At 49.9% G+C, this 16,098-nt stretch overlaps 5 protein-coding genes across 5 annotated transcripts; 3 read left to right on the plus strand and 2 right to left on the minus strand.

The window, feature by feature from the left end:
• Positions 1-727: 727 nt before the first annotated feature.
• On the minus strand, positions 728-2,618 carry B0H65DRAFT_475060 (S-adenosyl-L-methionine-dependent methyltransferase). Its single transcript, XM_062827285.1, has 6 exons — positions 2,334-2,618; positions 2,086-2,240; positions 1,973-2,014; positions 1,825-1,919; positions 1,313-1,758; positions 728-1,212 (listed from the first exon to the last, which is right to left on the minus strand). Exons 1-6 carry the CDS (start codon positions 2,559-2,561, stop codon positions 967-969), a joined length of 1,212 nt encoding a protein of 403 aa, XP_062678347.1. The 5' UTR covers positions 2,562-2,618; the 3' UTR covers positions 728-966.
• Positions 2,619-4,709: 2,091 nt separating this feature from the next.
• B0H65DRAFT_591313 (uncharacterized protein) lies at positions 4,710-6,164 on the plus strand (the record flags this gene model as incomplete). The annotated part of the gene is made up of 4 exons (XM_062831096.1): positions 4,710-4,878; positions 4,952-5,011; positions 5,038-5,314; positions 5,374-6,164. Coding segments are annotated over exons 3-4 (939 nt in total), but the record flags the coding sequence as incomplete, so codon positions are not given.
• Positions 6,165-10,249: 4,085 nt separating this feature from the next.
• On the minus strand, positions 10,250-12,420 carry B0H65DRAFT_579994 (cryptococcal mannosyltransferase 1-domain-containing protein; the record flags this gene model as incomplete). Its single annotated transcript, XM_062830783.1, has 4 exons — positions 10,250-10,586; positions 11,368-11,402; positions 11,932-12,188; positions 12,244-12,420. The coding sequence occupies 4 exons, from the start codon at positions 12,418-12,420 to the stop codon at positions 10,510-10,512; spliced, it is 546 nt and encodes a 181-aa protein (XP_062678349.1). The 3' UTR covers positions 10,250-10,509.
• Positions 12,421-13,224: 804 nt separating this feature from the next.
• Positions 13,225-14,866, plus strand: B0H65DRAFT_475089 (glycosyl transferase family group 2-domain-containing protein; the record flags this gene model as incomplete). Its single annotated transcript, XM_062827286.1, has 3 exons — positions 13,225-13,693; positions 13,724-14,174; positions 14,229-14,866. Exons 1-3 carry the CDS (start codon positions 13,631-13,633, stop codon positions 14,864-14,866), a joined length of 1,152 nt encoding a protein of 383 aa, XP_062678350.1. The 5' UTR covers positions 13,225-13,630.
• Positions 14,819-15,982, plus strand: B0H65DRAFT_560274 (uncharacterized protein; the record flags this gene model as incomplete). Its single annotated transcript, XM_062830143.1, has 2 exons — positions 14,819-15,114; positions 15,242-15,982. Exons 1-2 carry the CDS (start codon positions 15,055-15,057, stop codon positions 15,980-15,982), a joined length of 801 nt encoding a protein of 266 aa, XP_062678351.1. The 5' UTR covers positions 14,819-15,054.
• Positions 15,983-16,098: the final 116 nt, after the last annotated feature.

Consider the following 16,098-nt stretch of genomic DNA (forward strand, 5'->3'; position numbering starts at 1 on the left):
AGGAAGAGGGCCAGTCGTTTCAGCAGCGGGAGATGCAGGAGCAGGCGTGAGTTCTCTCGCAGCAGCGGGAGACCGGGATGCAGGACTGGGCGTGGGTGGTTTGGGTGCTGGCGACTGAGCCTTTTCCGCCGGAGAACTCATGGTCGAATCTTGGATACCTTATCTTCTACCTGAACTTCAAGTTCGGGTGAAGAAGATGGAACGGCCAAGAAGTGGTTCGGGTGCCAGAGCCGTCCCATTTATAGAATGTATCATCTACCCCTCACCACTTAAATTGGTATTAGTCTAGGTAAGGAAGGAAGCATCCTACACAGTATGTGGTATAACCGCAGCGTCTCACCAAATAGAACACAGTCGCTTCAAAATAGTACACAGTCGATTTATCAGGCCCAAAGTTCGCCGTAATGAATATTGTGCAATATCCTCACCAAAAAAAGTCGTTGGTTCTTGCTTCCCTTGCCCTTCTACCGCCCTCGCTTCCTGCTCTCTTTGGCTCGCTACGATCTGTACCCTACTTTTGGCCATGCTTCTACCACCCTGCACGTACTAGTACTCTACAGCATCTTGGTAGAGCGGGAGGCCGGGTAAGGCTGAAGGCATACGCACGATCTGGGATCTACCCTGTTGAACAATTGCGAAGGTCACCGGAGGATTCAACCACCACGTATGTTGTCATGGCAGTACCAGACATGTGCCAGATCACATGCATGTTCAGTCTTCCATTTTATCTGTTATTGCAGACAAGGATGTCATCTCTCTCATCCGATGTAGACTTGATTCTCCTTTTTTCTTCATCTTTAGTTAATTACCAACAACGTCAGATTATTTGTGTGCCACGGCCGCTAGATCCACGTGCGTGACACATGTCAGACTATGTACAGAAAAAGGTATGAAGCTTGTCCCAATCCAGCCGCCTATTGTGATAAGAACAACCAGCTCCGGCCGGTGATCTCGTCCAGCCACACCTCAATCCTCAGCATCCAACGGCTTCTGTGCGTACACCACGCGGAAGTCGATGAGCCCGTGAAGGCTCATATTCTTCAACTCGGCTCTCAAGTGGGCCAAGTAAATGGCAATCTGCTCTTGCGGCCAGCCCATGACGGTGCCAAACATATACTGGCAGAGGCCCTCAAGATCTTGCGTGTAGACGAGGTAAAAGAATTGGCCGAACTCCTTCCTCTTCTCCTCCTTGGGCCATTGCGAAACCGGGATCTGATATGCAACAGATTTTTCTGGTTAGCTTCTTTCGTTGTTCTTAGAGACAAGTCCTTCAAACAGCTTATGGGATGAGAACAAGAGATGTACAACTTACCGGGTAATCCTTCTTCGTAACATTTACGAAACCGGCCTCTTTCATGCCCTGTTCCTGCAAATTCCTTTCGAGTAGATCAACTGGGTTTCCGGATTTTCTTCCAGCCTCCTGCCAAATCTTTCCCCATTGAACCATAGCATTTTCCTCATTTATAGTATTGTCCTCCGAGTAGATCGTACCCGACGCATCGATGTGTTCGATCCAACCTCCAGGCTTCAGGCAGCGGTAAGCCTCCTTATATGCAGCAGTCCAATCCTTGGTAGTGCCAGTAAGCCAGCGCATATGGATATAATCGAAATGGTTAGATTTATAGGCCCACTCTTTAGTATAATCGTCGATGTCGAAGCGTAGATTAGGGGGTACCCAGGTAGGCTGAATCGGCGAAATATCGGTACCGATCACAGTGCAGTTGGGAAACTTGTCGGCAAAGTCAATAGCCCACAATCCTATACACTGAGTCAGTACCTCTATCTGGTTACTCATTTCTGGGGATCCTTGAATACATGGCTTACCCGTTCCAGTGCCAATATCAACAACATGCTTAGGGTCATCTGTAATTGGAGCCGTATACAACTGACCATCAAAGACAAGAGTCATCGTATGATGGCTAAGCGTGGGTTAGTAAGCTACCACAGAATTTGATTGTTGACGTCTACTCACTAGATGTCCAGCATCTCATTCTGCTCCTCATCATTGGGGCCCCTGTATCATGAAATGGTAGTTAGCTTCAGAAGCGCTACAACACAGTTCCCCAGGTCCCAAAAGAGACTTGCCAATACTCTCCGTTCGTAACAGTATCGCTGTGATAAGTGCGGCCGTTAAGAGTACGATAGTGGAGGATACTCGAAGCAATCGAGGCAGTCGAGCTCTCGGTATCGCTTCCTAGGGTTGAGTCCCAGTCACTCTCTGGGTTCGCTGTCGGGAGGCCCTATGAGGCGTGTGACACTTGTGTCAGTAACAAGCCCGGCAATCTTAACCGTTACGCAAAGGGTGGCAATGGGCACAGAGAAAGAAAGCATACCTGCTCCAGCCAGTGAGCGCCAGATAGAAGCTCAGGGATTTCTGGTGCCGGCGTGGACTCTCTCGCAGCCGTTGAAGTTGCGGGAGCAGGTGTGGGTGATTTGGGTGCCGCCGATGATGCTCTCGCAGTAGCCGGGGACGCAGGACCAGGCGTGGGAGAGTTCGCCTTTCCCTTTGGCGAAGCTGCTTCGGGTGCTGGCGACTGAGCTTTTTTCGCCGGAGAACTCATGGTCGGATACGCGATGACTTCTCTCTGAAAAGTTAGGTATGGTTGAAGAAGGTAAAACGGCCAAGATGTCCTTCGGGTGCCAGAGCCGCCCGGTTTATGGAATCTTGCCAGCCCCAAAATCACCCGGCTCGTTACAATCCTGTCAAATGTGACAGTGGATGCGAGCTAGAGCGGTCAACCACCTCAGTTCGTTTTGATAAAAAAAAAAAAAAAAAAAAAAAAAACGGTGCTGTCTGATAGAACAACAGTACCTAGCCAAATGAAGACGTATGTGAGCTATGCTGGTTGGCTAAACGGGGTACTACACCGGCCTACCAACCTTGTTTTGGATTAGTTACTCTTCCTTATCCTTGAGCACTTTGCCCTTATCCAAAGTTGCTATGAGCAAGGGTTGTGCCTATCCGGAGTTATCTCGTCTCAGTAAAAGCCGTCCACCATACCAATTTCCACTCAACGTGCATGAGATGCCGGCAGGGTCACAGCACTATATTGTGACCCGGCAGCACCTGACCAGTGAGAAGCAAGACCGTTCTAACCCAACTGTTTGGCCACTATAAATTCACGCTTTTTATGGGCAGTTGTTCATTGCCGACATGACCAGACTGGTTCCGGTATCCGGTACCCAACAAGGGGTCGTGGCGTGCAACCCCTGCGAGACGGTAGACCCCGCTCGGGGTACAGCACACCGGGAAAGTGTTCCGCAACCCCCCTGAAGCCGATTTTGATACACGGCTCTTATTTCACAGTCCGGTTGAGTGATCTCGAGTTGGTGGTGCTATGCCGTCCATGTCGGGCCGAGGTGCGCGAAACAGAGACTTAGCTCAGAAACAGTGGCATGAAACAAAGCTTCCGATCTTTGTTGCCATCGTCAGCATATGCGCCATACCTGAACATTGGAGGGCCCAAAGTACCCTCTCGATATGTGACCACTCGGAAGAAAGCGACGCATGCGCGGGGCACCATGGGCGGCCGAGTGGCTTGAAGTATTGTCTGTCCCACATGAGAAGATGAAGAGCGGAAGGGGATCGGACTTACAAGAGAAGGCATGCTGGGATCTTGGACAAAACGCCATCAGCGATAATTGGTTACCGAGCAGCCACATTGGCTCGAGATTGCGCCACAAGGACCTGGGAGGGTGTGAAGACGGCCCCAAAGATGTGAGAGAAGCTGGAGGGGTTGTGACGGCGCGGCTCAACCGCTGGTCAGCATTGCTCCCATGGCTGCATTTAGCGCAGTGGCTCCACCGGATCCACTGCAGGGTTCTTGGTAGCGCACAGGATTATATCCTTTGCGCCGCAGCTATTCTTTATATTCTAGTTCTTCTTTTTCCTCATCTTTCGATCTTCATACAATAGTAGGGTCATTGTCGCTTTGTCGCATTCCTTCTCCGCTATTTGCCATGACAGGTATAGGCTATATATAAGGTACTGAACACTACGCAGTAAGATGGCTATTATAAGAGTCTTAGTATGCCTTAACGCTTGCATTAATGCTGTAGAGTGCAGTTGCGGACCCTGCACGGTAAGAGTGTAGTTAAGGCCCAAACTTCTAACGCTGAACCAAACAGGCCTCTAAGGTTTTTGACAGGAGTAATACCAAAATTACATTCGGTTAGACCGGGTTATTTAAGTAGGTTGTGTAGCAGTTTGGGCCCATTTAGAAGGCTAGCATCGCATTTCTAACCGCCAAGTAGGCTGCAGAGCTGTGGTAGATGAAGGGGCTAATAGGAAGGGCGGTCATCTAACACCCTTGGGGCATGCGGAAGTGGACAGATCTTAACTCTGGTTATTGACACAACATCGTGCTTATAGGACAAAGAAACGTCGCAAAAAAGCACATACGACCATATATGGTAGAAAACTCGAGATCCCGTCCGCTCTCCCATAGATAAGCTACCGATATAGTAGTTTATCTATCAGAGTCAGAAGGATATGAACCGGGTCTTTTAATCACGTGGTAGGGTCAAAAAACTGAACAACAACCTCCCGTATCTATATCGTTCGGATGGAAGCATTATGGTGAGTGGGGAGCCGGCGCTAAAAAGATGAATATAATTGGGCGGATTACGAGAAAAGTTGACCGTCCTGACACTGCGGCTAGCCCCGTTAACGTTTGTCAAAGCGCAATATCCGTGGTATAGGTATACTAGCACAATTCTCAGTCGCGGCCGTACAAGCTCCTCTTCTGGTAGCTGAACCTTGGACTTTAACGAAAGCATTTCTTTGGCAGTATGAACAGCTGCTTTATGTCTTACTGTCAGTGCGATCGCCATTTGGCGTCGGTTCCATGCGCCTACAGGTCCCAAAGGAAATGAAAAGTAAGGTATCAATGCATTGTCTGCTTAAGGACACTAGTTATCGCAACGGCTTGGTTGTTGACAGCACTGGCAGCCTAGGCTCTACTGCAATTTGCAGGTTCCACTCGGATTTACAGCCCTACCCGCGCCACGCCCCCATAAGTGATGCAAGCTACCAGGCCGCTGCTGGTACACAATAGCCAACCCTGTAGACCCCGTGACAGAAAGCCACGACCCTCGCCCAAGTCGAGTTTATTGATTGGCGCCCTGAAGTCTCTGGGCCCAGAATGCCCGGCCTCTAGAAAAGAAATGTCCTTTGGGCTATTGGCGTGTAGTTGGGAGGGAGCCGCCAGCCATCCTACGCCTAACAAGGTGACAACACAGAAAGCCCCATGCTCCATCATGGCCTCGAGAAAACACAGTGTTCTAGTTTCTTTTCCTTTTCTTGTCCTAGATGGTAGGAGAGAGGAATTCCCGGCACTTTCATAAACTCGATTTATTAATCATCAACCATAGCATCCTCACCGCAGTCAAGACGTTCCTTCCTCAAAGCTACGATGCCTCGACGACTGCGCTCATGGTTCCAGACGCATTTCAAGCGACACGGAAATGCGGAGGATAGGGAAGGTTCTAAGGACCAAGAGCAGTCTCGCCCTGCACCTCTGCTCGAGTTGCCGACGTCTACACAGCACATCCCCGCCACTCCCTCTACGTCCTCCCTCCCCCTCACGGCCGCTCTGGCTACCGGTTCTACCGACGTAGAGACGTCCGCCTCACGGCTTCGAGTCGCTCCGGCTACCGGTTCCATCAACATAAAGACGTCCACCCCACGACCCCCAGCCGCTCCAGCTACCAGTTGCACCGACGTAGAGACGTCCGCCTCACGGTTCTCAGCCGCTCCGGCTACTGGTTCCGTCGACATAGAGACGTCCGCTGGTACGGATGACACCACTACCAGCTTACCTGTACGACTCTGGGAGTGTGCCTATAATGAGCTTAAACAAGAAGAGGTCAAATTGGTGGACGCATATGAGAAGATACTGTCCCGACAGCTACAGGATAGCCCCGGCTCAACGGTGCCCGAGTCCCAGTCGAACACCATCGCCCAAAACACCTTGGACAGGCGCCGCCAAATGACCCAGCTTATCAATGCTGGCCTAGCCAAGACTGAGAGGGAGGTCAAGGTGAAAGAGAGCCTTGGCGTGGCCGTAGATGTCGTTCTATCTGCAAAGAACACTATAAGTGCGGCAATCCAGGCCGTGCCCCAAGCCGCGCTCGCTTGGACCGGCATTTGTATCGCTTTAGAGGTATGTCTACTTGGAGCGTGATACTTCACATGCTAACTTCTGCAGATATTCATCAATCCTATAAAAGCGACCGAAGCCAACCACAAAGGGATCGACTACGTTGTTAAGAGAATGGACTGGTATTGGAATTTGTCGACTAGCCTTCTTAGGGATCCCATCAACAACATCAGCGAACTCGATGGAATGAGAGGCGAATTGGAGATCCAAATTGTTGACCTCTACAAAGCACTCCTCTCTTATCAGATTAAGAGTGTTTGTGCTTATTATCGCAACCGCGGCTTAGTCTTTCTGCGGGATATAATCACGCTTGATGACTGGAAAGCTGATTTGGGGGCTATCCAAGACGCCGAAAACTGCTTCCAAAACGACACCCAAACATACACCAATCAGCAAGTGACGTCTCGTCTCGAGCAGCTCGTTAGCTATACAAGGCACCAAGAAATACAACAAATGTCAGAGAAGGACCAGCAATGTCTAAAGCACGTACGCCTTACCAATCCTCGCCACGATAAAACCCGCATCGAACAGACCAAAGGCGGCCTTTTGCAAGACTCGTATCGTTGGGTCCTCGATAATGCTGACTTTCAGCGATGGCGTGACTACCCGCAGCATCGATTACTATGGATTAAGGGCGACCCCGGCAAAGGGAAGACTATGTTGCTGTGCGGCATCATCAAGGAACTGGATCAAGGCGATACTGCCAACGCGCGCCACTGCAATGTGGCCTACTTCTTCTGCTAAGCTACCGACTCTCGCATCAACAATGCAACCGCCGTACTGCGCGGCCTAATCTACCTGCTTATCGAGCAGCAGCCATCTGTCCTCCCACACCTGCGGAGGGAGTATGACCGTGCAGGCGAGAACCTCTTCAAAGATGCAAATACGTGGGTCGCCCTATCGAACATTTTCACCGATATTTTACAAGACCCAAGCCTCCGAACAACCTACCTAGTCATTGACGCGCTTGACAAGTGCATTACAACAGACCTGCCACAGCTTCTCGACTTCATTGCTCAGCAATCATCATCTGGATCTCGAGTCAAGTGGATAGTCTCAAGCCGTAATTGGCCGCAAATTGAGGAACGGTTGAAGAAAGCCGCAGATAAAGTGAAGGTCTCCCTGGAGCTAAATGCGGAATCCGTCGCAGCGGCTGTTAATGCGTTTATTCTGCAGAAGGTGGATTACCTAAAAGAGCTGAAGGAGTACGACCCAATTACGAAAAAGACCGTTCAGGACTACCTGTGCTCTAACGCGCAAGATACCTTCCTTTGGGTGGCGTTGGTCTGCCAAGCGCTTGAAAAAGTCCAGAAAGGATTTGCCGTAGAAAAGCTACGCATGTTTCCATCTGGACTGGATGCTCTATATGCGCGGATGAGAGAGGATATGAGTCAGTTCGATGAATCCGATTACTGCAAGCACATTCTTGCTGTTGTCGCAATTGTTCGCCGGCCAATCAGCCTTCAAGAACTAGCCTCTCTCGCTGAGTTGCCCAATACCATTTGCAACAATCTTGAATCTCTAAAAGATATTATAGGGCTTTGCGTTTCATTTCTAACTTTACGAGAACAAACCATCTATTTTGTTCATCAATCAGCCAAGGACTTTCTATTGGGCAATGCTTCTGATAAAGCTGGTAACCAAGCTTCTCTGGAGACATTCAAGTGGATTTTTCCTTCTGGGAAAGAAGATGTGAATTATACCATCTTCTCCAGGTCACTTAAAGCCATGTCTACAGTATTGCGACGCGACATGTACGGCTTAAGCGCACCGGGATTTCCGAGCGACAAGGTCCAAGTACCAGATCCGGACCCGCTAGCGATGGTGCGGTACTCGTGCGTCTACTGGGTTGATCACTTGTGTGACTCAGTTTCTGGCACGAATACAAAACGGCATGATCCTTTACGGGATGAGGAGATTGTCCAGATATTTCTTAAGACGAAGTACCTTTACTGGCTAGAAGCTCTAAGTCTACTCCAAGCTATGCCTGCGGGCGTTGTTGCTATTAGAAAGCTCAAGGGCCTGCTAGTAAGTATAAGTCTAACTCCGTCCTAGGAACTTGGTCTAACTAAAGATATAGGGAGGTAATGATCAGTCGCAGTTATCAAAGCTTGTTTGAGATGCTTACTGGTTTGCTCTATCTTATAAGTCAATAATAGAGCAAGCTCCACTTCAAGCATACATATCAGCGCTTGTATTTGCTCCAAGCGGTAGCTTGATAAAGAGGAATTTCAGGGCAGAAGAACCTGAATGGATTCGAACTAAGCCGGCTGTAGAATTGGATTGGAATGCATGCCTCCAGACCTTAGAAGGCCATAGCGACTTCGTTACCTCAGTGGCATTCTCGCCTGATGGCCAGCGGCTTGCGTCCGGTTCGGCGGACAACATGATCAAGATCTGGGATCCAGTGTCGGGGAGCTGCCTCCAAACGATTATTACTAGTACTATGATGACCCATATATCATTTGACCATACTAATCGCTACCTACGTACTAACGTTGGACGTATTAATATAGTTACAGAAACTACCAAAAGCCAAGTTGTACTAGATAATCCAGAGAGCCATGGCTATGGCTTGGGACAGGATGGGTCTTGGATTACTTGCAACAGCCAGAACGTACTCTGGCTGCCACCGAATTACCGACCGTCTCGTTGTGACCTCCAGCAACGGATGATATCCATCGGCAGCGTATCAGGACGGGTTTGGTTTATTGATTTCTCACAAGACATATAATGTATTCCATGTCTTTCTCAATTCCTTTCCCTTTGTTTCATTTTTCTAGCGTGCCGCCAGAAAGGTCTGAGGGGATAGGCAAATTTATAGGAATCTTGTAAATTCTAGTAACTTCTATTAATGTCAAGATGACGTATTCCATTACGAAGAAGCAAGACTATTCCATCCCTTGACTCTCCTTTTGCAGGTGCCTGTGCGGTCCAGATGCCACGGGATTAACCCGTGACTGCCCAGTCATGGCCAAGGTTGGTACAACGGTAGAAGCCTCGATTCTCCTCGATCGGATAAGTGGTCTCTTCCTTGGTGGTGCTTGGGTGAGCTAACACACTTGCAGTAGCTTCGTCACAGCTACATGGTCTTGATTTGGATGCAGGGAATCGCGGTTTAACCTGTGGCTTTATACCACTGACTAGGTGTTGAAGGTACTCCAAGACTGACTTCACACTAGGTAGTAATTCGGCTCGTATAGGTGACGAAATGCTATCCCTCTTTCTGGATTAACCATGCTGACTGATGGGAAGAAGCTCAGTCTTGTGAATGGTCGTTACTGCCACTCCGACATCTCCGGTTCAGAATTCCGCCTGCGGCTTTGAACTTGGTTGTGATAACCCAGAATAGGACAGCGAGTTCTACAACTTTACGCCCCCGCCGCTGGAGGATAAAGTGAGGAACACTTGTGATCTATTGCGCGGTGGAGTCTACTATAGGCCTAGGTTCTTAGGTTCTAGTCGGATTCGCCTGCCCAAATATCTCGGGTTCTTACGCTTCGTAGTGTCGGCGGGGACGTTTTAATTGCGAGAAGGACGGCTCCCAATCTATCGTTCTGCGAGCGTAGCTGAGGGATGTTGCAGTAAGGGCAAAGGGAATAATGGTTGAGTATTTCTAATCGTCGGCCTGGATTTTGTATCGGCTGTCGATGCGCTGAGGTTGAAAGATGCAGCTTCACCCAAGTGTGCGACGTGTCACGGTTGAAGCATCGTAGGTATGCGCCGTTACAACTATATGAGACCACTTGAGCGACCGAACTGCCAGCTTCGGTTACTTGTATCCTTTTGCAGGAACATGGCCTGGTTAGTGTAGTGGTCTGCCACCGCCGTGACAGCTATCAGTGTCGGTTGCGGTGATGCCCAAATCAACGTTGACAGCAACACGAAGGATACTAATACCGATACCGATATCGAATCAGGTCGTCAACTCGCAAGCCTGACGATAGACAATGATGCGATCTTGCGATTCATGTCAATCGTATACGCTTGGGACAGTGCGGACGTCACATTGAAAAGCTCGTTCGCCTCGAGAAAGCCTACGGACGAGTTGTCAACTGCTAAGCACTACGATAATCTACGACGAAAAGCACAAAATCTCAGTATTTTGTACCCCGTTTTGGGCATGTCAGCCAGTTTTCGGCTTTCCAAAGTCATGAAAGAAAATCAACATCGACATCGAGCAAGCGGAAGTTGTATATCAGCTGTGTTAGCAGGTCGTGGCATCGAAGACACTCCTAAAGCGAGGAAGGCATTCGCGAGGGAAATATCTGAGGCTCGGAAGATCATGAAGATGGTAGAAGGATACGATGGGCTTCTCTGCTTTTACCCCTTGGGTTTGGTAGTGGGTTCACGTTAAGAGCTTTGACGAGGTTTTCGAACAAAGACCTCGAGACCTTCCGTGCCACCATTGCTTGGTATAAAAGCCTAATGTTGTTGAGTGAGGTGGGCAATGAGTTTCTACTCTCTGTTTGGGGTGAAGGAGAGTTCAAAGAAAGATTGTTCCAAAGGAGACAGCTTGGCGAACTGCAAAACCTACCCAACGAAGACCTCATTAAGTTTCTGACACCCATTCAGCCCGAGGATGGTATATAGGGTAGTCTCATAAGGCTGGACATTGCGTTCAAAATAAGCAGTATCAACCGTAGCTGTATGATTTTTTTTTCTGCTAGTTTTTGTTCTTAATCAAGTCCCTCGTGGTACAGTTAGCGGGACTCGAATCCCGAACACGCAAATCAGCACTGCGAATCTTGTACGATAGGTGCCATAAACACCATCGTGAACGCAATTGATCCATAGAATCGCGTAATGAAAAGATGCCCAGGATGTGCTTGGTTGTGTTCGCCTTCTAGTGGAACAAATCCAGCTCCGACAACTTGGACGTTCGCTTTGGAAGCCGATAGTCCGTTTATTGAAGTGTCGGGTGCTCCATAAGGTGTTGAATATTCCCCTTCTAACTCGTTTCATACGTAGGCACAAGAGAAAAGTTGGGACAGATTCCCGTTCCGGGCTGAGAAATGGCGTTTGCTCGTTCTTTTCTCGCATCTCTTTAATCAATCAATCCTTCGAGAGAGGTGCGGAAATGTAGCCGATAGTGATTGTGGGGAGCTGTGTTTCTAGATATGGCGGTCAGAACCCTAACCCTAGCGCTGGCTGAGCCAGAGTTAGGGTTAGGGTTCCTCAACCGCAAAGAAGAAAAGGATGTTACCCCACAAAACAGGCATGCCGGGCTTGATAACTATACTATATCTCAAACATTGATAGGGCCTGCAAGCGAGAAAAGCTAGTAGCCAGAGAAGGGGTGGGGTTAGAGTAGCTAGGTACTTGGTGTGTTTGGCCCTAGAATGATTTATCACAGCATAAATGATAGTATTGCATATTAGGAGGAGTGATGTACAAGCGCCCGATGGGCATGAGGTCCTTCACCTATTCCCCGAGAGAAAACCGTAGAGACTTCTGTCGAATGAAAACCGCCGCCCCTTCCCCGGCTGTAAGGCCGGCCCCTACATTTCCTACCGTAACGTTGCTTCACCCACCGCCCGGTGAATATACACAATTAGCTTAGTATCTTCAACCCTGGTTTCTACGAGTTTAATATCTATTATATATGAGTTCTGATTTCTTAGAAGGACTTCCCACTAAATTACACCAGCTCGTCCTATTCAAGAGCGAAACAAAGCTTCTTTTTAGGGTTCTTGGGTCGCGGCCGACATAGGTCCAATCCATAGCGCATGTCATGTCAGCACCGAGGAAGCGACGCTGATGGACTAACTCAAGAATATCATCTGTGCAAGCGGCAACATCGTTAAGGAAAATAACAGTCATGTTTGCTTCGGCGGGATAGAGCTTCGAGTCCTTAGGGTCGAGCATGGGTTGCAGCGCCAGATTGCGGAGTTCGGCGAGCTTCTCAATGCGGGCTCCTTGCTTCCGGTTGATGTCGTTCGATTTGAAGTAGTATGCTGTGGTCAGGGCATCAAGCTCCGGACGCAATGCCTCCAGGACCTCAGCTGTGCCGTCATGGGAGTTACTCTCTTATGATGGAGAGTGCACAGCTTTGTGGACCGAAGAACCGGATGGCTTCTACGATGCTTCCAATGAAGCGGGGCAGCAGATGAAGGCATTCGCGGAGGTCGAGGGCAAAGAGGTATTGGATCCCCGATGAATCAGCATCGCCATCACCGTCTTGGACCGCAAGATATTCGTATTGCAAAGGATTGAAGGCGGGATATTCGAATCGTGGAAGGTTCTTTTCAGGGTTCATGATTGTGACGACGCAGGCAGTGCGGTTTGCGGCCGAGAGAACGGTCGGATTCGGGACTGGCACAGAAGGACATCAGATAAAGATAACATCAAGGCAACTGAAGGACTCACCATTGTTGGCGGGCTTGGTTGTGGTCACTCTGGTGGCGGTGATGGTCGCAATCGTGGTTCAAGTAAAAGATATCTCGGTGGGAGAGACGGAGCCCCTCCTCAACTACATTAACAATCGAACCCTCAGAAACTTCCGAGCCTGCTTGGAATACAGCGTTTTATTCCGGGCTAACATTGTGTGAATTAGGGCACGAAACGAACGTCAACAACTGCACATTATCGCACCACGGTCTAGCGGGCTTTCGTTATTTATTCATTGCCAACCTTTATTGCTCGGTCCGTCCGCACAGCACCTTCACCTCACCTCGATCATCCTTTTGTCTAGGAAAACCCGAAAAAATCATCATTCCCTACTAAGCCATAGGAGGGAAGGGAGGGTCGGGCTGCCGTCATCATCATGGGATTAAAGAGTTATTTCATAGCAAAAAAAGCCCGAGCCGGCTGCCGGGCAGAATGAGAAACCACAACGAGGTCGACCACCTGCCACCGGGGATCCGATATTTAATCCACTGACTCCGAATCACGATGTACTCGCTCTACCTCACGCTCACTATAGTGCCAGAGCCCGCTCGGAAGCACGCTCGTTCCTGTCGACGACGAGCTCGATAATGCTCGAAGACATCAAGCATGAGATCATGGTCAACTGGCTCTATCAGCAGCAGTGCTCCTACCTCTGGGTAGCAAGCGGCAGCGGCGATATTGAGGGCGTGATGCTTCGAAAGTCAAGAGGTCGATATATGACCTGCCTGCCGACACTTGGGAATTCTCCCTTGGCTGCTGCCTGTGCTGTGCTCAACGTCCAGGTGAGAATGATTACCCAGAATATGTTCAGGTGTTATGTGCTGACAAGGGGCTTGGAATAATGTGCCATGTCGGTCAACTCACGAGTCATCAAAACGTTCCTACAGTGGTCTCCGGAGGCTATCGAGGTTCCTCTTAACGACGGCTTGCGCATCCAAATCCTTCCCACCGTCGACGATCTTCTTCGTGCCCGAAAACATCAGTTTGCGGCTTTTGTTGCCTCAGAAGGCTTGCTCGTCGTTTAGGATGACGATCCCCTCCATCTGATTCCCAGAGCCAAGCATATCGAGTCAGCGCTCATGCAGCTCGTATGGAAGGACGGCAATGAGGTTGACGACGAGGAGGAGAGTGCTCCTCCCATGGTGGAATGAATCGTTGAAGTCGATGCGGAGAGCGGCGAGCCGAAACGAGAAAAGCGACCGGTTCACTTGCTCAACACCTATCTCGTCAGCATCACGCTCTTGATCGTTACAGTATCCCTTAGGTCCGCCTGGAGGCAGCTCGCTATTGAAGTCATGGTTGATGGTAACTTTGTCCGTCTTGCTCTCGTCGTCCTGGCACCGGTCCAAATCTTCTTCACTCTATTCTTCGCTCAGGTCATTGTCGGCTGCTTGGCTCAGATATTTGGACCTATTCAACAGCTCTCGGTCAACTCAAAGTTTTACTCGGCCAAACTGCCGCCGAGGCTGCAGACCCCTACCCTGCCTCACGTTACGGTGCAGTGTCCTGTCTACAAAGAAGGCCTCGCCGGTGTCATTGCTCCCACAGTCAAGTCGATCAAGCACGCCATCTCCACGTACGAGCTCCAGGGTGGTGCGGCAAACATGTTTATCAATGACGATGGTCTTCAACTGATCTCCGAGGAAGACCGCCAGGAACGAATTGAGTTCTATGCAGACCACAGCATCGGTTGGGTTGCCCGCCCTAGGCACGGCGAAAACGGCTTCCAGCGCCGTGGCAAGTTCAAGAAGGCACCCAACATGAACTTTGCCCTCATGATCTCGTGCAAGGTGGAAGAAAAGCTTAGCCAAATCCAGAGATCCCCGGAATGGTCCCAGCATGACGAAGCTCAAGCCTATGAGCGCGCCCTCCAAGAGGTTCTCGAGGAAGATGGCCGTGCCTGGACTGACGGCAATATTCGGATGGGCGACTACATTCTCTTAATTGACTCGGATACCCGTGTACCGGCCGACTGCTTGCTTGATACTGTCTCGGAGATGGAGCAGTCCCTCGACGTTGGTATCATGCAGTTCTCATCAGGTGTTATGCAGGTTGTCCACACGTATTTCGAGAACGGTATCACCTTCTTCACCAATCTGATTTACAGCGCTATTCGGTATACCGTCTCCAACGGCGATGTTGCTCCCTTCGTTGGTTACAACGCCATTCTTCGTTGGTCTGCCATCCAGCAAGTCTCGTACGAGGATGAAGATGGCTACGAGAAGTTCTGGTCCGAGAGTCACGTGTCGGAGGATTTCGACATGGCTCTACGAGGCCTCTGGTTGGTCGAATTAGTCACGACTTTCCATTGTTGAGGTATTTAGACCTGGGATTGGCAACCCATTCCTCTTCTCTCCCTCAAGCCACCAATCAAGCATTTTCCCCATCATCGGAATCACTTCGTTTCACCGCCTGAAAAAGCACACACACAAATTACGCACACACAGATACCCAGATACCGCCACTCCGTAGCCTTGTCCGAAACTCGTTTAAGATCCGCACCATGACAGGACTACAAGACCGGAATCGAGAGTTTCTGCCTCACATAGAAGATACCAGAAAGGTAAGGCTGGGGTTCCTGCTAGGTATTACACATCTAGACTCACACGTGAAATAGACTAGACGAGCAGCACATTTTCACCACAAAGACGCTTGGATTTCTCATCCACCCAAACATCCGGATCACCTAGCCCACTGCCAAGATCGCAGACATAGGTACCGGTTCTGAGGCTTGGCTTCTCGACGTCGCCAAAAGCCTGCCGTCAACATGCCAATTCACCGGTTTTGACCTGAGGTCATCCGCTTTTCCTCCACGAGATACCTGGCCGTCAAACGTGTCATTCAACATCCACGACATGTACCTCCCCTTTCCAGCCTCAGAAAGAGGGACCTATGATGTGGTTGCCGTCCGGTTCATTAGCAGCGTCGCCGGGCGTGAGGAATGGGCTCGTTCCATTGCGAACTTGATAACGTTGTTGAAACCGGGCGGCTGGCTGCAGTGGATCGATTCCTGCAATTTTGCACTCTACAACTCTATGCCTGGCACGTCCCGTGCCGCGTGCCAGGAGATCTATGACGGCCTGGACCTCTTTCGCGACAAAGCTGACCCGGTAATTGGCCTCATGATGCAAGAGACGAAGAATCCGAGAAGGGAAGACGTATTTCGAGGACTTGGCTTGGTGGATGTCCACGAAGACGTCTTTTCGTCGGACAGATTGCAAGACCTGGAGGCGAACGCAAGGGATAAGGGGACCCGAAATATTATCGCTTGCTTTCTGGGATGTTTGGAGGGCTTGGTGACGGTTGATGGCAGTGGATGGACGGCTGAGAGAATTGAGAGGCTGAAGGAGGAGGCGATGAGGGAGATTGATAGCGGGGTTTACCATACACTCAATCAGGTGTGTATTATCGGGAGAAAATGTGAGGCTTAGTACTGTTTCACAGGAGGATTTTGGGTTGATGTACAAGTTCTGGGCCAAATCACCTACTTGCTCAGCATGATCTTGCCAGAGGCCTGCCATCCTCCGCACAGCTCCTCTTCCAGTAC

The sequence above is a fragment of the Neurospora tetraspora genome (assembly GCF_033439725.1).
Source record: "Neurospora tetraspora strain CBS 560.94 chromosome Unknown B0H65scaffold_7, whole genome shotgun sequence".
NCBI classification, from domain to species: Eukaryota; Fungi; Ascomycota; class Sordariomycetes; order Sordariales; family Sordariaceae; genus Neurospora; species Neurospora tetraspora.

What these genes read in the sequence shown, in the direction of transcription:
- B0H65DRAFT_475060 (XM_062827285.1), bottom strand. Translation starts at nt 2,561, where the DNA reads ATGAGTTCTCCGGCGAAAAAAGCTCAGTCGCCAGCACCCGAAGCAGCT. An exon ending in AATGAGATGCTGGACATCTA is followed by an intron (nt 1,920 to 1,972) that starts GTGAGTAGACGT and finishes ACCCACGCTTAG; the next exon opens with CCATCATACGATGACTCTTG. An exon ending in TGATATTGGCACTGGAACGG is followed by an intron (nt 1,759 to 1,824) that starts GTAAGCCATGTA and finishes CTCAGTGTATAG; the next exon opens with GATTGTGGGCTATTGACTTT.